This window comes from Narcine bancroftii, chromosome 5 (assembly GCF_036971445.1).
Source record: "Narcine bancroftii isolate sNarBan1 chromosome 5, sNarBan1.hap1, whole genome shotgun sequence".
Lineage (NCBI taxonomy): Eukaryota > Metazoa > Chordata > Chondrichthyes > Torpediniformes > Narcinidae > Narcine > Narcine bancroftii.
This window is the reverse complement of record NC_091473.1, coordinates 97,899,329-97,922,879: the sequence shown is the minus strand read 5'-3', so window position 1 is coordinate 97,922,879 and position 23,551 is coordinate 97,899,329. Positions and strand designations below refer to the sequence as shown.

The 23,551-nt window shown below is 40.0% G+C and overlaps 2 protein-coding genes across 7 annotated transcripts in view; one reads left to right on the top strand and one right to left on the bottom strand.

Annotated features, from left to right (window-relative positions):
* The window catches only part of cpt2 (carnitine palmitoyltransferase 2), a 25,761-nt gene extending 20,173 nt beyond the window's left edge, over positions 1-5,588 (top strand). For both annotated transcript variants that reach the window (XM_069938465.1, XM_069938466.1), the window contains exon 5: positions 1,028-5,588. In XM_069938465.1, coding sequence (XP_069794566.1) covers positions 1,028-1,359 — 332 coding nt within the window. In that variant the 3' untranslated portion in view covers positions 1,360-5,588. The remainder of the gene's footprint in view (positions 1-1,027) is intronic.
* On the bottom strand, positions 5,579-23,551 carry czib (CXXC motif containing zinc binding protein). Of its 5 annotated transcripts, none has more exons than XM_069938474.1 (8): positions 23,443-23,551; positions 22,446-22,519; positions 21,006-21,062; positions 17,386-17,467; positions 9,285-9,316; positions 8,996-9,073; positions 7,304-7,369; positions 5,579-5,821 (listed from the first exon to the last, which is right to left on the bottom strand). In XM_069938474.1, the coding sequence occupies exons 1-8, from the start codon at positions 23,534-23,536 to the stop codon at positions 5,744-5,746; spliced, it is 561 nt and encodes a 186-aa protein (XP_069794575.1). In that variant the 5' UTR covers positions 23,537-23,551; the 3' UTR covers positions 5,579-5,743. The 5 variants fall into 5 exon arrangements, with proteins under 5 accessions (XP_069794575.1, XP_069794578.1, XP_069794576.1 ...); XM_069938477.1 differs by having other exon boundaries at positions 22,436-22,519; positions 23,443-23,456; XM_069938475.1 differs by lacking the exon at positions 23,443-23,551 and adding an exon at positions 22,605-22,693.

Below are 23,551 nucleotides of genomic sequence, written 5' to 3'. Positions count from 1 at the left end.
GGAATGAGAAGTGAGATTGGACTGTGAATCAAATAACTTTTCTGAACTTACACACACATTACATATATGTGCACTTAGATTTAGAAGGGGGTTATTAGGTTAGTTAAGTCAATAGTGATAAGTTAAAGTTTTCATGTTTAAACTTTTGTTTAAGTAACCACTTGTCTTGGTTAAATTCTATTGCTGCTGGGTTTTGGGATCCTCTGGGCTCATAACAGTACTATCTCATCAAGATCACTCGTAAATGGAGGACCACCACCTGATTTTTTGTCCTGACAGTCTCCAGCCAAATGGCCTTAACATTGACTTTACTGTTTTCTGCAAATTGCTCTCCTTTCCCCCTCCCTTCATTCTGTCAGCCTTCCACCCTCCCTTCATTCTGTCAGCCTTCCACCCCTTCCCTCTCTATTCACCTATTTCCATACCTTGATGAAGGACTCAATCCCAAAACATTGGTCATGCATTTTTTTTTAATCTTTTCTACATCAAGGACACTGTTTGACCTCAATTTCTCCAGCTTCTTGATTTTACTTTTTTACCAGAACGGATAGGTGTTTGCACAGTAAGAAATCTGTTCCAGGGGTTCTCTGATCTTTGGGTCTGCAAGAGGACCACTATATGGTGCTTTTGGTTGAGCATCGTCCAAAACTATTATTACTCACCATGGAAGGGACCAAAAAGAGGCTCGAGATACTATATGAAACCTTGCTGCAATCATGCCCAATTTCAAAATCATATATTTATATTTTTAGCATAAAATATGACAGTAATGTTTAAAAATACTCACCAACATTTAGAGAGAAAGGTCACCTATCTGATACATTAACACCGTTTCTCCACAAAAACTGTCTGGCAAGTTGAGTATTTCCAGATTCCTGTTTTTTTTTATTTCAGATTTTCACTTAATCTGCAGTTTCTTTTGATAATATTTAAATTATAACCAGCATAAAATGTGAAGAAAGTTAATTTTTAAAGTGTTCTTTCAGAAATTATCCACTAAAGTTTGTTCATTTTTTCTTTTCCACAGCTCAGGGATTTGACCGCCATTTGTTTGCTTTACTTTACCTGGCAAAAAGTAAAGGAATGCCTCTGCCAGAACTATTTCAAGATCCATCGTATATTCAAATGAACCACAACATTCTTTCCACCAGCACCCTAACAAGTCCTGCTGTCAACCTTGGAGGCTTTGCACCAGTTGTTCCTAATGGTTTTGGTGTTGGATATGGTGTTCATGATAACTGGATAGGTTATATTGTCTCCAGCTACCCTGCTCGAGATGTTAAAGAATTCTTAAAGTGTGTCCACAAAAGTCTAGATGATATTTTTGATGTATTGCAAGGACAACCCATTAATAGCTGAGTTACAGGAACTGAAAAAAGTGAATTGATATCATTCTGCATTGATTTAATTTGAAGGTCTTAAAATGTACTATTAATGTTATCAGTGCCTTAAAAATGTAAAAAAACATATACTGACTTTATAAATTGATTGCAGAAATTTTGAATATTATTGTGGGTTGGGTATTGGACAATTTATTCCCTCTAGCCAGATCAGAAGATTATAGGAGATGGATGAAAATGTCTCCTGATATCCATTGTGAAATGTTTATGGGGCCCCAAGACAACAGTTCATAAACAAACTTAACATTCTTAATCAAGGAGCAACAGATTAATGGAGGTACAATTTCCAGCAGACTCCTATAGCTAGAGATGAAGGATATAGGAACATAGGAAGTAGGGACAGGAGTAGGCCAAAAATGGCCCATCGAGCCTGCTCCGCCATTTAATACGATCATGGCTGATCTAATTTATGACCTAACTCCACCTACCTGCCTTCTCCCCATATCCTCTAATTCCTCTATCATGTAAATATTTATCTAACCAAATTTTAAATATGTTTAATGAGGCAGCCCCAACCACTTTCCTGGTTAGAGAATTCCAAACATTCACTACTCTTTGGGAAAAACTATTTTTCCTCATCTCTGTCCTAAATCTACTCCCCTGAAACTTGAGATTGTGTCCTCCCGTTTTAGTTTCCCCGGCCAGCTCAAAAAACCTTCCTACATCTATCCTATCCATACCCTTCATAATCCTATATGTTTCTATAAGATCTCCTCTCATTCTTCTAAACTCGAATGAATATAATCCTAGACGATTTAATCTTTCATCATAAGTCAACCCCTTCATCCCAGGGATCAACCTAGTAAACCTCCTCTGGACCGTCTCCAAAGCCAGTATATCCTTCCTCAAATATGGAGACCAGAACTGGACACAGTACTCCAGGTGCGGTCTCACCAGTACCTTATACAGTTGCAACATTACCTCCCTACTCCTGAATTCAATTCCTCTAGCGATGAAGGCCAACATTCCATTTTCCTTCTTAATAATCTGCTGCACCTGCAACCTAACTTTTTGCGATTCATGCACAAGCACTCCCAAGTCCCTCTGCACAACAGCATGCTGTAGTTTTTCACCCTTATAATTGGGGATCTTTAAATTGTATTAAACTGCGACCTCTGACTTAGACATACTTGATATTAATGCAGAATGTTTGAAATTGTGTAATCCCTGGCATTAACATTGCTAATCTTGATGACCACCTGTTTTAATTAATTTGTAATGTGCTACCTGTTTACTTCTGTCTACCTTCCTTAACATTGAGCTCATTTATAAATCTGTAGCTGTCATTACACTAGACAATGAAGAATTTGTTTCCTGAACACTGGGTGTTTTTTAAGCAGCTGATCACAAAAATCACCTGAAAGTTTTCCTGTCATGTACCGCGTTTAGATATACTTATTTTTGTGATTTCCTGTTGTATTTTAATTCTACTTCATGCATACAAAACCATGAAATGCCATGTAATTGAAAATTCATTTACTCCATTCACACTTGGACTTCTTCCTTTCTCATCTTGGTTCACCAGGATGTTGCAACCATGGAAAAGCTGAATTGGAATCCATCAATGCTGATACGAGAGGCATCAGGTGCAAAACATTTTTAGATCAGATGAACTAATCCCATGTGTCAGCATCATTAGGCAATTAAACATGCAAAATTCAATAAAGTTAATTTAATCTTATTCAGTTTGATGTTATCTATCATAATCCCCATTTTCTCTCAGGAAGCAAACCTTGTACAAGAAAAATTGTCCAAAGTTATTTTACATTGTGGAGATGAAAATATCATTCTGCCTCTGGTGAATAGTTCTTTTATCTATTATACTCAGTACAATGTACTTGTCAGTTCTTGATCAACTAAAAAATTACCATTGTGAATTATTATTAGGTCATATTTTAAACATTTTAATTTTGTATATTAATTTTATTTATTTGGTATGGCTTTTAAATGTATTTTTGATCAATATACAGTATTAATTTATTCCTTTATATAATTTTCCATGATGAACAATTGGTTGAATAAAACAATGCTTATACATTGACTCATGACATGGCCCAACTTGCTGACACCGACCAAAGTGTTCTACCTGCCTGTGTTTGGTCCATATATAGTTAAACCCATCCTATCTATGTATCTGTCCATTTTTTTTCTTAAAAGTTGCCTTAGTACCATCTTCTCTGGCAATATGTTCTATACACATATTATGTGCAAAAGTATATGTTCTCTGGTTACTGATTCCCTGCTCTCTGCATTTACCTGATCTATTCCTCTAATAATCTTGAATACCTTTATGAGATCACCTCTCATTCTGTGCTTCAAGGAATAAAGCTCTAGCCTAAACCTCTCCCTTGAGCTCAGGAACCTCTACCCCTCCCTCCCCCAACACCTGACAACATCCTGTTAAATCTTCTTTCCACCCCCTCCAGCTTGACACCTTTCCTATCACATGGTGACCAAAACCAAACACAATATTTGTACACCAAATGGGGCCTCATCAAAGTCTTATACATCTGCAGCACGATCTCCCAACTTTGCAGATAATGTGGTTGAAATGTTTAATGGTGAAATGCAGCACTTCATTTGCAGATTATATGCTTTGTTTAATGGAATTTTATAATGTAATTTTAATTTATCCCTTTTAAAATATTTATGAAAAGTTGTTGGGAAACTGTCCTGATTTGATTGGGACTTTGTATTACAGGTATTTTAAATTCAAATCATTGTTTAAATTTTAAACTTTTCTTCATAAATTTTCAAAAAAATGTTATTTAACAATTTACCAGTTAGACAAGTATAGGTTTATTGGACCAAATTAATAAGTTGGCTAGTCGTAGTTCTAAAAATCACATGAATCTGATTCATTCCTACGCAAATCCACGTTTTTAATTTTGCTTATTTTTTTGCCAATTGAATAAGCATACAGTCAAAATACATCCAGGTATGATTTTAGTATGCATGATTAATCCTTATTTCTATAGATATACCTAATAGCTCAGCTTCAGAAAGACTTGTTTTAAATTCATTAAAATTGAAGTGGTGCTTCTAATTAAGAACATTCAAAACTTGCTTTACATTGGGGGTTGGTCCTTATATATGAAACATGAGCCAAGCACAAATCAAGTTTATATGTTGGCCAAACATTGAAATTTATGCAAAATATATAAAAAGTTATTTTAATATGATTGCTGTTTTAAAATGAACGTAAATAAAGTAACGACATTTCAATGGGGATTTTTTTTCAATATTCATTTTGAATAATTACCTGTTTTGATGGCATTTTTTAAGTATTTGTTGGGAATTTCCTTGAGGTTTTCATGAAAACCCAATCACAGGAATGAAGGAGAGTTCTTCAGTAAATTATGACATTCAAAAGATGGATATCTTTTACTCCTTATAAAGTTCATATGTAGCAGGATATGCATCTTCTTCCATTTCCATTGGTCTCTATTTAAAAAAAAAATGTAGACTATCTACTTCCAACCTAAACGCTGATTTGTATTAGCTGATTTTTTGGTATACAGAGAGTCCCCGGGTTATGAATGAGATCCGTTCCTACGTCTGTCTAAGTCAAATTTGTAGATAAGTCTGAACAGGTACATACGGTTCTTATTTAGCATCAGTTAGTCAAATGCTTGTCTTAGTACTGCAAAAATAAATTAAAGAAACTTCTTAAAACAGTCTAGATAGAATAAAAAGAAAAAAGATCATGATTAAAAGTTAACACTTACCCTTGTTCCATCAATGTCTTGCATACTGGAAGGGACATTCATGAGGTTACATTATGTGAATTGGGAGGAAAATTTGTTCATAAGTACGAGTTGTCCATAAATTGGACGTTCGTAACCTGGGGACTCCCTGTACATACTTTGCAGATAGTATACAAGGCATTAGGACAAAATCTATAGTTGTGAATGATAAACTTCTCACTAGTTTATGCTCCTTTATAGGTTCAATCATAAATGAACAATGTTATTTAAAATGAAATGTATTTTTACCTCCACTATTGAGTTTTTTTTTGTATTTTGCTGCTCCAAACTAAATATTCAAGCTTGAATAATGGCATCAAAATGTTGGAAATTTAAGTTTCACATTTAATAAAAAAAGTAAGGTTTGTATTGTTTATGAGATCACTGTTTCATTGGGTTGTACTTGTACAATCAGACGACAATAAACTTGACTTGATGTTGATTAATTTTAATGTAAATTGACCTCTTCAACCATATCGCACAATGCAATTGTATTGCATTGGCAAACAAATACCAGATAAGGACGAGCTATTGGTTTACGATCCTAGGACTTGTCTATTGAAGTAGAAGGTTGAGAAGTATCAGTTGGAGTGAAGTTCATATTTTAACAAACTTGTGGGTGACTTCATAGATTCCTACCGACTCTTGGATTTTCTCATCATATTCATTCCAGTCCTAAATAAAATAATATTAACAGTTATAGAGCAAGCTATTTGCAGTTTTGATGCATTTTATAAGTGACAATTGTTATTACATAATAGACTGTTACAGTCCTTTGCATGCTGGTGAATCTCCTGGATAACAAGGAGAGTGCAAGATACTGAGAAGCATAGATGAGGTAGATAGCCAGCACCTTTTTCCCAGGGTAGGAGTAGTAAACACCAGAGGACATCTGTACAAAGTGAAGGGAGGAAAGTTCAGGGGGAAACATCAGGGGCAAGTTTTTCCCACACAGTGTTGTGGGTGGCTGGAGTCCCTTGCCAGGGACTCCAACACAATCAGGAAGCCTTCAGTGTTCACCATCCTTTGGGAGCCCTTCTTGCCCTCAATACCATCTCAAATTCTGGTTCTGATACCTGGTTCCCATGAACCAATCTCCAGCAGCCTGCATGGGTGCCCGACCGCAAGTCGCCCACAGCCTGTGTGAGTCCCTCAGCTACTGATCCCATCGCTGGTCTGCCACTGCAGACACCGTCCTGTATGGTTGCCTCCTCTGCTTGTCTTTCTCAATAGGGGATGTTCTCCCCATTTTTGGTGCCCTTCACCATTCCACTGCTGCCAGAATCTGCGATTCCTCAAGGATGCTACTGAGCATAGACACTTGTTATTTTGGGCATAGACCTCTGTGGATTTAAAATTAAAATACCGTCAGCTTCTTTACAGGCCGTTTAAGGCCTATAAGGCACTCTTGGCATTAGGACCAGATACTGTAGTTGAACCCTTTGGAGCAGTGTTTTATCTCTGCTCCCCAATCTCCCGGATCTGGACCAGTGGCAGGGCTGCTATTTTTCTGCAGGCAATATACTTTCATCTGAAACAGTCTATTGAAAATTCACTGTCAAAATGTCAATACATCCTGCTGGATGAGTGTATTTCCAGCATTACTCTTCCTTTGATTTTTGGTTGGTTGATTTATTATTAGTCAGATTTTTAAAAAATATTCACTGGTGTTCATTACTCTATTTAGATAAAGCTGTCACAAGTGTCATGTTACATTTAATATTGTTCAGATTATTTTAATGATTTTGGTTTTACTTTATTTCAATTTTTTTGACAAGAGTGAGGAAATTTCCTTCATTCCTGTCACCACAAGACACTTCAGCCTTGTATGATAACTGATACTTCTCTAGTTGATGGTCAAATGACCATCTACATTGTCACAGTTAAGAGAGACCAATGAAGCATAACTGCATTTCTACTTAAACTGACGAATACAGTATAAATTTTCCAGGTAGTATACAGTTAATTGTAGGATTTGGTACTTCAGTTTTAATTTTCAGATTTTAATTATTGTTGACTGAATAAAAACATTAAACTATTTTCCTTTTTTTCTCTGTTTTCTGACCATGATTAGATATTAAATATTTTATCTTACAATTCAAGTCACCTCCCTCCTCGGTCCAATCTTGTTGAGATTAATGAATGTAAGCGGCTCACCTTTTCCAGTAGATTAATTTCATCAAATTTTGTTCCAGATTCTGTTCCTTCCGCTGCAAATCCAGCCTAGGCCCAGATAATTCTCAGTTAGTGTTGTAACTTTCAACAATTATTAACTTATTGGACCAAACAAAATACAGAGGGAATGATTTTGCATTCTGCACCACCTATTGCTTCCTCCATTGATTTGTGTGAACAAGACAGGAAATGAAATCTTATACTGAATAAAATTGGAAATATTAAGTGACCAGCATGGAATCTGGAAAATGATTGCAAGTTGCAGTATTTAATATCAAATCAGGTTCAGAAAGTAAAATAATGAGGAAAAGATTCAAGGGCGGTTTCTTTCCCATTGTTAACAGAATCCTGAAGGAACCTTGTATCAGTAAAATAATGTGAAACAAGATAGTCTGCAGGCATTGTGATTGAGATAAATATACAAGAGTGCTGGAGAATCTCACTAGGCCCCACAAAGTCCATAGGAGGCAAAGATAACCATACCTTCTCAGGCCGAAATGTTAGTTATGTATCTTTGCCTCCTATTGACGATGCAGGACCCGCTGGGTTTCTCCAGCACTTTTATGCATTTACCAGTAAAATAATGATGCCTTTGCTCTGTTCTAATGTATCTTTCCCTCTGTAATTCTGCTTTTGAACTGGACAGCTCACAAAATAAACATTCTCCCTATACCTCAGTTCCCAGACGTTGGTTTCCTTAGCAGCTGCTTGAAACTAATCACCCAATAAGTATGGTGGCAAATGTAAGTTCAAGTTGTGGATATTTAAATTGCAGCAGGTGATCTGAATGCTTTTCTTTTGTACATACAAGATTAAAAGAACAGAAATATAGAGTGGTAAGCAATACAAGGGAGCTGAAAATTGTGTTATGAGTAACTGAGGAAATGAAATTAGGGACAGTAATGGGAAATGGCAGGTTCAGTCATGCTAATGAATGAGAACAGGAGAGTTGACAACAGAGCACCTATGACATCCTATGCCACAGGTGTGATTAGTAAGGGATTTACTTAAGGTGGTATGTGAGTGGGGAAAAAATGTTGAGAACCAATAATCTCGAGGGAACATTTTGGGGAAAATACGTGAACTATAAAACAAGCAGAGCTGAATTTGAACATGACATTTTTGTCATTGGTTTAGGCCCAAGCTGATAGGAACCTAGCTTACTGTACCATGGAGTCTGCCTCAATGGCATGGATCTCCCAATGCCCACCCATTTTAATTTCCCATCCCATTCCCTTGCTGACATGTCTGTCCATGGTCTTGTGCACTGTTCAACTGAGTCCACCCGAAAATTGGACAAACAACACCTCATCTTCTAACTGAGCATTAATATCAACTTCTCCGGCTTTCATTAAAACTCTCATCCCTCACTTCTTCTCCCTCGTCATTATCCCCCAGCTCTGTCTCTCTCCTTTTTCCCTGTCTGCTTTCACAAAGACATAATCAATTCTGTGACTCCTCTCCTTATCATATTCAATTAACACTATTTGAGGGTCTCTCCCAGCTGGCACTGTCTGATTTCTGAGATTTCCTGCTTCTGGCTCATTCTGCTTATTCCTTGAAGAAGGGCTCAGGCCTAAAACGTCAGCAATTTATGGATAATGAAAGACCAGCTGAGTTTCTCCATCATTTCAGTGTAATTTTACTATTGTACCTTGGAGATCTCCTAGTTACCTGTGGTTGAAAATCAACTGGCTCCAATCCCCGACATTCAAAATGTACAATAGTCTTAAATCTTTCACTGTCTTCAGCCTTTTAAATTAAAAAAAAAATCAATATGATCAACAAAATTCACAGACACATTTCGTATGGAAATGCATACAAGAAGAAACATAAATCAATTTTTTCAGGAAAAAACAACTTGTATATATTCAAGCAAAACAAATTAATTAACCACAGCAGAAAAAAAGTTGAATAAAAGTACAGAATAGAAAATGATTTGTGTGGTTAAAAGTGTACTTACATTGTATGGCTTGATGGTATCCTTCAGAATATCTGAAAGAAAATAAATCACAATTTAAACCAAAGTGAAGTGTTAAATTTTTGTGGTGAATTTAAGGGACATTGAAAAGCAGTAAAAATGAATTAATTCACTGCTGCAACATCTGTACTCTAGGTTTTTAAATAGCACAGGGCTAAAATGCTGATAGTTTCACTGTTCAAACATTTTACTCTAGATAATTAACATTTTCACTACAAAAGAAAGCAAGACTTCAAGAGATTTTAAATGCAATGGTTCTCAACATTTTTCTTTCCACTCACATACCTATGCCATTGATGCTGCGTGAATAGTAAGGGATTGCTTATGGTGGTACGTGATTGAGAAGGGAAGGTTGCAAATCACTGCTCTGGACCCAATAGTTACTCAAATAATTTACTTGAGAAAAATTGGCATTGGCCCATTTCTTTTGGAGTTATGAAACCGTGCACATGATAGTCAATTAGGTATGATTAAAACAGTAGTTTTCAAACTTTTTCCTTTCTACCCACATACCACCTTAAGCAATCTCTTACTAATCACAGAGCACCTTTGGCATAGGGAATACTTAAAGTGATATGTGAGTGGAAAGAAAAAGGTTGAGAACTACTTTTTAAATGGACAATTGTATCCAATCAGTAACTGCAAAATCCATCTAAGCCCCAAGTAATACAAATGAGTCATTAGGCCTGAATGGGACTCTATTTTTGGCTACCATTTCTAAACACTGAAGATACCAGTAACAGAATTCAGAAGGAACTATGAGTATTCATTGCTGAACAAAATACTAATCTTCTTATGAATGAGCACAAATAGAAATAGGCTGTCTAAAATAAAGTGAATGACAATTATAATTTCAATACTGTATATCAGTGGTTCTCAACCTTTTTCTTTCCACTCACATACCACCTTAAGTAATCTCTCACTATTCACAGAGCACCAATGGCCTAGGGATGACTTAAAGTGGTATGTGAGTAGAAAGAAAAAGGTTGAGAACCACTGATGAATATAGAAAACTCTTTCCTACTAAGTTTCACAGTTTCAGATAAGCGTCCTTTTTGTTTCTGAAAATTTAATTTATTAATCATTATAAATCATACGATAAAGATACAAGTAGACAATCCTTTATCTGGAACCCTTAGAGGAAAGTGTGTTCCAAATTTTGGATTTTTCCTGATTTCAGAAAGCCAGATTTAAGCCCACCCGAATTGTGCTGCTGTATCCACCCCCACCCCCTTCCAGTCCCGCTGCTGTCTCCCCCCCCTCACCTGACTTGTGCTGCCGATCTCCCCCCACCTGCCTGACTCGCGCTGCCGATTTCCCCCCACCCGCCTGACTCGCACTGCTGGTCTCCCCCCTTCGCCCACCCGAGTCGCGCTGCCGGTCTCCTCCCTCGCCCGCCCGAGTTGCGCTGCCGGTCTCTCACGCACCCAACTCGCACTGCCGGTCTCTCCCCCTTGCGCTGCCGGTCTCTCCTACTTGCCCGCCCGACTAGTACTGCTGGTCTCTCCCCTTTGCCCATCCAACGAGTGCTGCCATCTCTCTCCCCACTTGCCGGATTTTGGAGCTTTCCGTATTTTAAATGTCCGGATAAAGGATTGTGTACCTGTACAAACAAATAAAGCTTAATACATACATTATATTTTTATTTTTACTCCTTACAACCCCACCACCCTAACCCACTCACCCCTCCCAATCCCCCCACTAAGCTACCCCAAAAGAAAGGAAGAAAAGAGGAAAAAAGGAGATCAATTAACATAACACTTCAATTATTTGCCATGGTTTGGAGCAACACCATCAATGCGTGGGAAAAAGATTAATAATTCAACCCCATGTATTCCAAATACTAGCTCCAGGTTTTAACAAAGCAAAATTATTACATATGTTATCTTTTCCAATGGGATACAAGATCTCATTTCCAAATGTCATCGCTGAATACTCAAATTAGTCTAAATTTTCCAAGTAATTGCCAATCATTTTCTAGCCACAGCTAGAGACAATCTCAAAAAAGCAATTTGAAATTTATTTATTTTAACTCCAAGCTCAATTTCTTAATATAACCCAATAAAAATACCAAAGGATCAAGTGAAATTTTCAATTTAAAAATAGCTTCTAAAAGTTCCTTAAATCTACCCCAAAAAGGTTTCACATAACTGAGTAGAATGTAAAAAAGAACCAACTTCCTCATGACATCTGTAGCATAAATCAGAAGAGATAAACTTATATTTCCTTAATCTCTCTGGAGTTAAGTATAACTGATCAAGAAAATTATAATGAACCAATCTATACCTTACATTTACAATTATAGTCATACTATCCTCACAAAAGTTCATCCAATCACCCTGGGAAATAGATGTTGACAAATCTTTTTCCCATTTTAATTTAGATTTATAAATATCGGGCTTAAGCATTTTATTCTGCAATAAAGCATACATCTCAGATAAAAATCCTTTTTTACCACCATCAGTAAGTAAAATTTCAAATTTAGACCACCTTAGTTGCTGTATCGTACACCCAAAATTATCCAACAATTAACAGATAACTGTCCTTTACAAGTAGGCATGCTGACATGAGCTGTAGGGGGTATCAATGAAACACTATGTAGATAATTCAACAAATTTGCATATTTTTCATCATCTTTTTGACTGTGGGTAGCACCTCCAAATGTAGTAAAATATACAGGGCAGTTTCATACATTTAATCCTACAGAAATTGATGTAGAGCCAAATAAAGAAATAAGCTAAGGGCAGAAAGGTTCAGGAATGAAATTCCAGAGTTTGGGAGCAAGACCATTGATGGTATGAAAGTTAATTGGAGTGAAACTCCAATAATCTTCTGAGAAACAAAAATTGCAGATACTGAAATCTTGAGCAAACAAGAAGCAGAAAGAGCTTGGTGAATTAGGCAGCATCCATGGTAGAAATGGTAAGTTAATATATCAGATTGTGACATTTTATTAAAACTAAAGTAGGAAGAGGAAATATCAAGGCGTGGAAGAAACTGAGGTGGGGCTAAGAGGGTATTGGACAGAAAGTCAGGGAGGTGGAGAGACAGGTAGAAGGAGCGAACACTCACTTGGGAGAAGGAGGTTACTGAGAAACTTAACTGCTGCTCTCTAACTTTTCAAAGATCAATCACAGTCATATTTAGTGGAAGGTCAGCGAATGAGGAAGGAGATGTGGCCTTCTACTCTTATTTTCATACGTGAAAAGAAAAACTGCAAATTGGAAGGTTTAAAGGAATATTGTTTAATGAAAGATGTGAAGAGGATTTGTGAGGTACTAATGGAGCCTTTGGTAGTTGAAGACACAACTGTTAAGGATGTTCAAGAGACTAGAAATGGAAAAAATTGGATATTTTGGAGGACTAGAGGGTGCGCCAAGCTCAAGATAAGATTTGAAAGTAAGGGCATAAGTTTTGAAATCATTATTGATGAATTAAGTGCAAATGTATGTCAGTACCCCAAAAAAATAGGCAAAAAGATCATGGCCAGCAGATCTTTGAATTACCTCGTGTATAGTGAATACAATGAGTCTAACCAAGGATGCATTGGAATAATCAAATCTAGAGACAACCGAATAATGAGAAGGTGGAAATGGGCAGTTTCAATGATGAAATGGATACAAAGTCCAAAACAGAACCAAGGGTAAATAGAACACAAAGTTAGGGAAGAATTTGATTGTGTTTCAAACAAGAGATTTGTAGCAGGATCTGAAGGCAGTGGCCTTGCATTAGAAATACGAAAATGCAGTTGCCTTTTGACTCATCCAGAAGCTTCATTGAAGGATATGTGACCCACTGCATAAAAGGCTGCTGACAGTTGAGAAGGATAGAATTGAGTAACCTTGAGCATTTTTATAGAGCATCTTTAGTAATTGAAATAAGAGATGTTTCAATATTCTGGCTAAACCTGAACAGCAGCGATCAAATTGCGATTTGCAAACAAAACACAAACAGATTATTGCTATTTTACCAAAAATGAAAGAAATTGATTAATTCCATGGACCGGTAATCTAAAGATTCAGTGACATAGATTCAATTCTCAAAAGGCCAGCTGGGGAACCTAAATTTAGTTAATTATAATAAATCTGGAATTTAAAAAAATGATATTAGTAATAGTGACCTTGAAATGGTGTGACCTCAGAACCACAATAATACCCTCTGATAAGTTATAGCAAGCCACTCATTTGTTTCAAATCAGTACATCTAAACATAAATAAAACTATTTGGACAATCCTATACCCATCGAAGCAGTGGATTTGGTGACAAAGGCAGTCCATCAACAGCTAAATCCTTTACACAGACATCTTGGGGCATTTGGTAATTGGGATAGGTGGATAAAATAAGGCCTCATACAATATCTTAAAATCAAAGTTCTGGACTTCTCTATTAGGATTCTTGTTTATGCCCTGTCTCGTGACATGACCCAAATGCCAGAGTTGGTGGAAAGATTGTAAAATATAAAGGCGATAGTATCCACAGTATTCCTCAACAGAGACATCTGGATCCTGAAATCACAGAGGTGAGTAAACCTCCTGCTGAATAATTCCTTCACCCTCTCTCAATGAGGAAATAGTATTCTCTAAGTTGAACACCATTTAGTACAACAGTTGATAAAATGCACTCATGAGAAACATGTTGAAGACTGGGTTAGTAGGTTTCTAGTCAAAACCTGAAGAATTCAGCTGCAAACATGGGCTTTTAGCAAATGGTAGAGAACCAACAAAGAGCTACTTGATTGCTCCATTGTTTGATGCATCTGTCCACGACAGCATTGATACCATAAATGACCAGATAATCCTAACGGAGACACAGACCATCCTCAAGATGATGCTGCCCTTCATTGTGCTGCATGGTATTACGATTGAACTCGAAGGGAATAATTCAGAGCCAATGTCGAATCTCAGAGCTTGCAGACAGGAAGCTGCAAGCTCTGGGCCATCAGCAGGAGCATAATTGCATTAAGCCACTATTTATAATCTTAGAGCACACATGTCAAACTGAGGCCCGTGGGCCAAATTTGGCCCGTGATATAATTATATTTGGCTCGCAATATCATATCAAATATGTATTAGAGCTGGCCCGCTGGCCGCTGCGCCAGTATAGCGCATGCACAGCTAATACTACAAATCCCAGAATGTTTTGCAAACGCATTGGCGCCGGCCCGTCAGCCCGCTAATCACCCCCACCTCCTCTCTTTACTTTCATTAGCATCTGCGACCTGTCGCCCAACTCACATGTAATAAACCCCTTACGAAAAATGGCCAAACGAAAGACAGAAAACAGGACCTTTCAACACAGGTGGGAGGGAGACTATATGTTCATCATTTTAAAAGACCAACCTGTTTGTCATTGAAGCAAATTGTTATTTTTTTGACTTGTTGGCTTGTGAAAAAAATACATTTAAAAGGAGCTTAAAGGCTATAGAGAAATATTATTTATTGAATATTTTATTTCTCACTTGTTAATGCTTCTTCTGGAAAGAGTTTAACCAAAACTATTATTAAACATTTATTTTAATAAGAAAAAGTTTAACATTACATATGTTGAAACAAGAGAAAACATGCAGATGTTGTTGAAAATTTTCAATAAATATTTAGTTTGGCCCACAACTTAGTCCAAGTTTTTAATTTTGGCCCTCTGTGAATTTGAGTTTGACACCCCTGACTTAGAGGTTTATATTTCTCTCATTTTACAATTGCCAACCAATTTTGATCACTCACGCTGGTCCAATAGTATAAGCATAAAATGACCAGCCTTAAGCATAGGTAAAAGTGCAGCACAAAGCTGGTGTGGCTATATATGGTGTCACATGCAGCCTAAACAGAGAAGTAGTATACTGCATTCCCACAGTGCACAGATCGGAATCTGATCATCAAATTAAATGTCTGTGGTCCTGCCACATTTAGGGCATTGGACAATCAAGTAATTAACTCCTTGAACAAAGACATTTATGAGTTGTTGTGTTTGCATTGATCTTCAGCCAGATGTTTGGGAAGATGATCCGCTTCTGCCTCCTCTTGTGGTCCCCACTATCTCACCTGGATTAAAGATGAATTCTAGATGTGAAGCAAGAACTCTTCTTGATATCAAGACGGATCCAGGACATTTGCAATGTCAAGGAGAACTGGTGACGTGGAATTCAGTGGAAGCAAAAAAAAAATCTAATCTAGTTGCTCTAATTTTTAGCACAGTAAATGGCTGTGGTTGTTGGAAGCTGTCCATCTCAGTTCTGGGATGTTGTTGTAGGAGTTCTTAAACTGGAAAGTTTTCTGATTGATTCCCAGATCCTTAGTGCAAGAACTATTCCATGTCAATGTGGAGCATGGCCTGTAGCAGTATGAGATATGTGGCAAGTAATATATTCACACAGTGCCAAGCAATACCTCCAAAAGAGAAATGATATTATCAGTCCTGAAATGTCCAAGAATATCCTGTCCATCAATATCAACCAGAAACCTAAATGGATCAGTTATATAAATATTGTGTCCACAAATGTAGGTCAAAGGCTGGCCTCCACAGGGAAGTGATTCATCTTCAAAGCTTTCCACTCCAAAAGGCACGCCAGAATTGTAATGGAATACATGCACTTTATCCCCACCACCGTGTTCTTCTCTCGCAGATGAATATGCTCAAGGACTCCCATCACCCAGGCCATGCCCTCTTCACTCTCTAACCATCACAGAAAAGGTACAGTAGTCTGAAAATAAGCACCCAGTGGCACATGGACAGCTTCTTCCCGTCTGCCATCAGAATTTGAAATGAACAACAGACACTACCTTACTTTGTCTTTCTCTTACACTATTTTTAATTTTGTAATGTAGTTTATATAAATGTTTGCATTGTGTCGCTGCCACAAAATGACAAATTTTGTGACATGTTCATGACAATAAATTCTGATTCTGAGCTCTTGTCCAACAAGAAGAAGCTCAACACTAACCAGGCCAAAAAAAAAAGAACTTGATTAGCAGTCCATATAACCATTTACAGAGCGGAAACAGGCCACGTCGGCCTTTCAAGTCTGCACCGGTTCACTTGAACAACTCCACTAGCTCAAACATCCTGCTATATGAGGGAGATAAACAGAGCAAATGTAGACAGGCTTTTTCCACTGAAGGTCTCACTTTACTGAATATTTACTTCATCATTGCTTATATGTCAAAGCAAATACCTTCTGCAAGATTTACTGTCACTCTAAGGCTTCTTTGGCAGCACCTACCAAATCTATGGCCTATACCACTGAAGCCATGCAGAATGCCATCGACTGCCACTGGCTCTCCAAATTACAAAATAATCCAGACTGAACACTGAATTTCTGTTCTTTCATTGTTGCTGGGTCCAAATCTTGACCTGCTAAACCAGAATGTCATCGGATTTTTTTTTTCCCCTTGGCCATTAGATTTCTGAATGGTCACTGAATCACAGGCACTACCTCACTTTCTCTTCTTTTTGCATTAATTTATTTATGCCACAAAACAACATGGACTTGAGCAGTTCAAAACAATATCAAATGACCACCTGTCAGTGGGCAATTAGGGGATGGGCATTTAATGCTGGGCTTAGTGATATGCACATCAAATAAAAAAATAATAAATTTCCTAATACTCACTCATGTACCAACTCTACAGTCAAGGAGCAATGCTTATGAAAATATCTCAATTAGAAGTCATAGCCAAGCAACCAATTAAGCAACTGATCTATAAATAATGAAAAAAATATGCCTGTTTCAGCACCCTCTTTGGTATTCTGACTGTTTTGCAAGGTAAACGTATTGAATTCGGAGTACTTAACACCTAATACAGACCTTGCTTCCACTGCTAGAAGTTGTCAACATCTTTAGAGCTTAACAATTTAAGCTTTCATTCCACATTTTTAGTAGTTTTTAATTTTTGTAGGAAACAAATGAAATACACTCAAACAGAAAAATATTTTCCTTGATGCACATTTGCAAAATATTAAAAACCTATCATCATCAACATAATATTCTCTTAATCAATAGATTTGTAGTCAGAAAATATCTGACAAAGCATAGTAATTAAAACATCGATTACTGAATACAAGTTTATTACTTTTATCAATTACCTACCAATGGAGTTCTCCCTTGAGCATAACTTGCACCTTTGTATCATGTTGGCACTTCCTCTCCCACCTTTGAGCGGAGCGCTGTTCTGTACAAAACAACAACTTGCATTTATGTAGAAATATTTAACAGAGAAATTGCAGGGGCCCTAGCAGACATCTTTAAAACGTCCTTAGTTGGAAGATTAGAAGGTACCTAATGTTATTTTGTAGTTTGAGAAAGGCTTAAGAATAATCCCGATTTCAGTAGTGGGTAAGTTATTGGAAGTCATCTTAATAGACCAAATATACAAATACTTGATTAGACAGGGGCTGTTTATGGAGAGTCAACAATGGCTTTCTGTGTGGGAGGTTATGTCTAATCAATCTTACTGAGTTTTTCGAGGTTACCAGGAAAGCTGACGAAGGACAGACAGTGGGTTGTCTACATGGGAGGTTGGTAAAGGAGGTTCAGTTACTCTGCATCCAGGATGAGGTAGTAAATTGGATTATACATTGGCTTTCCAGAAGCTAGAGAGTAGTCATAGTGGAGGCCTGTTATTTGAGATATGCCTCAGGGATTGGGGCAAGGTCCATTGTTGTTTGGCAATGATTTGAATGATAATTTGGTAAATTGGATCAGCAAATTTGCAGATGACTCAAAGATTAGGGGTGTAGTGGCAGCAAGGCTTTCAAATCTTATGGAAGGATCTGGACCAGCTGGAAAAATGGCCGATGAAATTTAAAGTAGATAAGTGTGAGGTGCTGCATTTTGAGAGGACAAATCAGGGTAGAACTTGCACAGTAAATGTTCAGGCACTGCAATGTGTAGTAGAAGAGGGCTTTGGAAATACAGATACATAATTCCCTGAAAGTGGCATCACAGGAGGACAGGCTCATAAAGAGCTTTCAGCACACTACCTTCATAAATCAAATACAATAGTTGGTATGTTATGTTGAAGTTGTACAAGACATTGGTGAGACCAAATTTGGATATTGTGTATTGTTTTGGTCACCTACCTACAGGAAACATATCAATAAGATTGAAAGACTGGAGATAAAATTTACAAGGAGGCTTTCAGGACTTGAAAGGCTGAGTTATAGGAAAAGGTCAAATTGGTTAAAATTTATTCCCCGGAGTGTCAGAGAGTGAAGGGAGATTTGATGATGCTATGCAAAATTATGAGGTGTATGGGATAGAGCAAGCAGATTTTTTCCACTGAGGTTGGGTGAGATAAGAATGAGAGGACATGGGTCAAGGGTGAAAAGTGAGGTGTTTAAAGAGGACATTAGGGGGACTTCATCACTCAGAGGGTTGTGATAGTGTGGAACGAGATGCCAACAGAACTGGTGGATGCAGGTTCGATTTCAACAATTAGGAGAAATTTGGAATAGTAGATGGATGGGAGGACTATAGTCCAGGTGCAGGCCGGAGGAACTGGGCAGAAGATATGTTTGGCATAGATTACATGGGCCAATTAGGCCTGTTTCTGTGTTGTAGTAATCTATGGTTCTATGTCTTAGAAGGTAGAATCCAAAATAGAAGCATTCAAATGGTATCCTTCGATGGAAAGTTGGATGAAGAAAATTGGTTACTATTTCATTTAGTATGGGTGAGTTATGGAAAGCAACCAAACATTAAAAAAACAGCAAGTGTGCATCTCATAGGAGAGATTGCTCAAGGCAAATTTATTGTTCTAAGAATTTATTGTCAAGAACATGTCACAAAATTTGTTGTTTTGTGGCATAAATAAATTAGTGCAAAAAGAAGAGAAAGTGAAGTAGTCCCTGTGGTTCAGTGACCATTCAGAAATCTAATGGCCAAGGGGAAAAAAAAGCTGTTTTTGTACGTTGGGTGTTTGCCTTCAGGTTTCTCTACCTCCTTTCTGATGGTAGCAGTGGCCGCTTTCAGGTGCATTCTCCGCCAAGAATGCGCCTGCAGAAGCGGATGCAGACCTGTAGAATGGTCGTTCAGGTGGCAGCCCTGAAAGCGCCGCTCTGTTCACCTGAAAGGGACAGCTGCAGGAAAGGTGCCTCGGAACGCACTCTGGCTCCTGTCCTTTTGGGACGTCAAGCAGGGACAGCTGGCGGGGGTCGTCAGGGCAGGGGCAGCCGGCGGGGGCCGTCAGGGCAGGCGCAGCCGGTGGGGGCTGTCAGGGCAGGGGCAGCCGGCGGGGGCCGTCAGGGAAGGGGCAGCCAGCGGGGGCCGTCAGGGCAGGGGCAGCCGGCGGGGGCCGTCAGGGCAGGGGCAGCCGGCGGGGGCCGTCAGGGCAGGGGCAGCCGGCGGGGGCCGTCAGGGCAGGAGCAGCCGGCGGGGGCCGTCAGGGCAGGGGCAGCCGGCGGGGGCCGTCAGGACAGGGGTGTCCCGTGCCGGCCGTCCATGCCCCGACGTACCCCACAAGCCACCCCTGCCCTGATGTCCTGCACGTGACGCCCCAGCCAACGTTCCACACCAGCAGACCCTGCCTCACCGTCCCCCGCCGGCCGCCCCTGCCCCGACGTCCCGCTTCGGGGGGCTGTCAAGCGGATGGAGTTGGGTCACCACCTGATTGTCATTGGCCCGCCCCTTAGCAGCCACTTTCAGGCAGCTGCATTTAGGTACTTAGGGGGACTTCAGTGCTCCAGAGATTATCCCTCCTGGTGCCTCAGAGGCGCCTCCTGCTCTTTCAGGTGGGTACCCCAAGTGCTGCATAAGGGTAGAATATGCAGCTTTACATCGGGGTATTCTGGCCACCTGAAAGAACATAGTGTAAAGAGAACATGGTGATGAACGTACTTGAGGCTGCTTTCTTAAGACACCGCCTCTTGTAGATGTCATCGAGTATGAAAACTGATGCCCATGATGACACTATCCATGTTCACAACTCTCTGTAGTCTTTTCCAGCCCTCTACATTGGCTCCTCATATCAGACAATGATGCAACTGGTTAGAACGGTCTCTGCGGTACATCTGTAGAAATGTGACATACCAAATCTCCTCAAACTCCTCATGAAGTATAGCTGTGGGTGAGCAGGTCAGATCTTCAGATATGTTGAACCCAGGAATTTGAAGTTAAATTTAAATTTTCAAAAATCTTTAAATTTTTTCAAATTTAGACATACAGAATGGTAACAGGACATTTTGGCCCATGAGTCCATGCCACCCAATGTTCATACCCAATTAACCAACACCGCCAGTACATTTTTAATGGTGGGAAGAAACCGAAGCCCCTGGTGAAGACCCATGCAGACACAGGGAGAACGTACAAACTCCTTAGAGACAGCGCAGGATTCAAACCCTGGTCCTGATCACTGGCACTTTAAATATATTGCACTAACTTCTACACCAACCGTGCCACCATAAACTTCTTAACCTTTTCCACTGCTAACCCCTCAATAAAAAAAACCCATAAAAATCATGGTAGATATTGGAAATGAAAATAGAGGAGCTGGAGAATATTGAATCCAGAGAAATAATAAGCAATGTTAAGCTAGATCATCCAAAATATATTGACCGGAGCATACTGATAATTTGTAAATTGGCTGAAGTTAGACCATCATCTTTGCATTTTTCACAGAAACCTGACCAATTCCGATCCAATGACTTGATAAAAGTCTGTGCAGTTATTTAATTTCAATATCTGGATAAGGCATTCAAAACATAACTCACCATTAATGTGACATACTGCCATTTATCGGAAACTTCACCGCAATTCTGACATTTCAACTATTGCAAAAACATACAGAAGTTAATTGTAAACTACTTAGAACAAATGTTTTGAATAAATTAATGAATTACAATACATTTGAAAATTAACAGAATGTTGCCCATCTTTCCTAAACATCATCACTTCAAGAATTTTAGCAGCTCAGGAGGGAAAAACAATTTTGGAGCTAAGGAAAAAGGGAACATTCAGTAACTAATCTTCCTACATTGCACCAAGGCACAGATGCAACCATGGTTGGAGGTCTTGAAAGGTTGGGTAATTTGACAATAACTCCTTTCATGCAAAGGCAGAGGAATGTATGAGTGTTGGGTGGAGACTGGTGATGGGACTAAAATCCAGACACCATTTTGGGATAGTGATGGCCCATGTAGGCTCTCCAAATACACCAAGGGACAGTTTGAGACACAACAACTTATGTAGATGCAACTAGATAGTAATTGGCTGTCCCATTACCTAACAAAAGCATCCATGGAACAATTTTTCTGAGACAGTTGATGAACTAGGCTTCTCTCTGACCCTAACCTTTTTTACTAAAAGGCACATTTATGGACCAGTGTACTTGTGGAGCTTGATCACTGTTGATCTACACAGCTGTCCTATTGTCAGTCTCTGTCCTCCACCCAGACCAGTGCCTGCCACACTGTAAAAGGAGCTCCTCGGTCTTAATCCTCCACTCATATCAGGCACTGAGCAGGATGTCCCTGTCACAAGAGAACCCCCCCCCCACCACCCTGATCCACACACAGAGTAGTGCTCCCACCCTGCACCTACACACAGAACAGTGGGTCCCCACTCTGCACCCACCAGAACACTGGGCCCCAACCCAGAGCTCCGGGCCCCCACCCTGCTCCCCCGCCCAGAGCTCCATGGCCCCACCCTGCTCCCCCACCCAGAGCTCCGGGCCCCCACCCTGCTCCCCCACCCAGAGCTCCGGGCCCCCACCCTGCTCCCCCACCCAGAGCTCCGGGCCCCCACCCTGCTCCCCCACCCAGAGCTCCGTGCCCCCACCCTGCTCCCCCACCCAGAGCTCCGTGCCCCCACCCTGCTCCCCCACCCAGAGCTCCGTGCCCCCACCCTGCTGCCCCACCCAGTGCTCCGTGCCCCCACCCTGCTCCCCCACCCAGAGCTCCGGGCCCCCACCCAGAGCTCCGGGCCCCCACCCAGAGCTCCGGGCCCCCACCCTGCTCCCCCACCCAGAGCTCCGGGCCCCCACCCAGAGCTCCGGGCCCCCACCCTGCTCCCCCACCCAGAGCTCCGGGCCCCCACCCTGCTCCCCCACCCAGAGCTCCGGGCCCCCACACAGAGCTCCGGGCCCCACTCGTGGGTCCTCCGCCCGGCATTTACTCCGAGCACTTTCTTGCAGCCGCTCCACCTTCAGGTACCAGCGAAAATCCTCTCCGTCCGGCCGCAACTTGCTGATATTTTCCAAAGTCGCTTTCAACTGCAGCCCAAACCTCTGCAAAGAGAGTCCAATTCGAAGATTAACCCCGGCAAAAGTGAATAAACATCTTAGCAAAGAAACCTCCTCAACCGTCACTTACCCCCATCTTGGTTTACGGCCGATTTACGGCCTGTCGGAATAGTGTTCTTACGACAGCCATCGCCCATCGCGCGCCGCAGCGCCCCCTGCAGTGCAATCACCGCTCACCCATCGGGCACTCGATCATTCCCCTGTCAATCACCCTGACTCGCTGCGTTTTGAGAATATTAAAGTGTAGTCAGCCATTCGGCCCGTTTTTGTTGTGTTGCCTTTCAATAAGATTGTAACGGATCTATTTAGCTTTCTGCATCAATCTTCTAACTATAACCCTATACTCATATGTAATATGAACGGCACCCTTAGCTGCTTTGGATTGCAAATTCCTTCTCAATTTGTTCTGCATGGCCATTCCCTAACTCTGAGTCTGTGATTGCCCCTTGTTGGCATCCGAACCTGGGAAAACATCAACTCTGTGTTCACCCTGTCAAGACCCCTATGAATTCCATACCTGACAAAGTGGTCATTACTCATTCTTCTAAACTGGAGTAAAGACCTGGTCCATATAATATTGAACGAATGGTGCAGAAGGCTCAAAGGGTCAGATGGCTACAAAATCTCTAATTTGTTATAGGGATATGTGTCTTGAGCTTACATATCATGAAAGGGATATATTCCACCTTAATTCACCCACAATCACAGCAGGTCAATAGAGGATGCCATCTCTCTGGCCCCCCAGTCTGCATCTGATCACTTGAACCATGGGAACATCTATTGCAGGTTGCTTTTCATTGATTACAGCTCAGTATTTAACATCATCACACCATCAAAGCTGATAATCAAATCAGGAATACAAGGATGTTTTCAATTTCTTCATTAGAAGACTCATAAGACTTCTTCACCTGATTGGCTACATCGCCTCCTCTCGCGATCTATCAACACAGGGCACCTCAAGAATGTGTACTTAGTTCCCTTCTCTATTATCTCCACAACCATGTAGCCAAGTTTCAA

What these genes read in the sequence shown, in the direction of transcription:
- czib (XM_069938474.1), bottom strand. Translation starts at nt 23,536, where the DNA reads ATGGTTGTGGAGATAATAGAGAAGGGAACTAAGTACACATTCTTGAGG. An exon ending in GACGGAGAGGATTTTCGCTG is followed by an intron (nt 21,063 to 22,445) that starts GTACCTGAAGGT and finishes TTTTTGCAATAG; the next exon opens with TTGAAATGTCAGAATTGCGG. An exon ending in AAATTAATCTACTGGAAAAG is followed by an intron (nt 5,822 to 7,303) that starts GTGAGCCGCTTA and finishes TATTTTATTTAG; the next exon opens with GACTGGAATGAATATGATGA.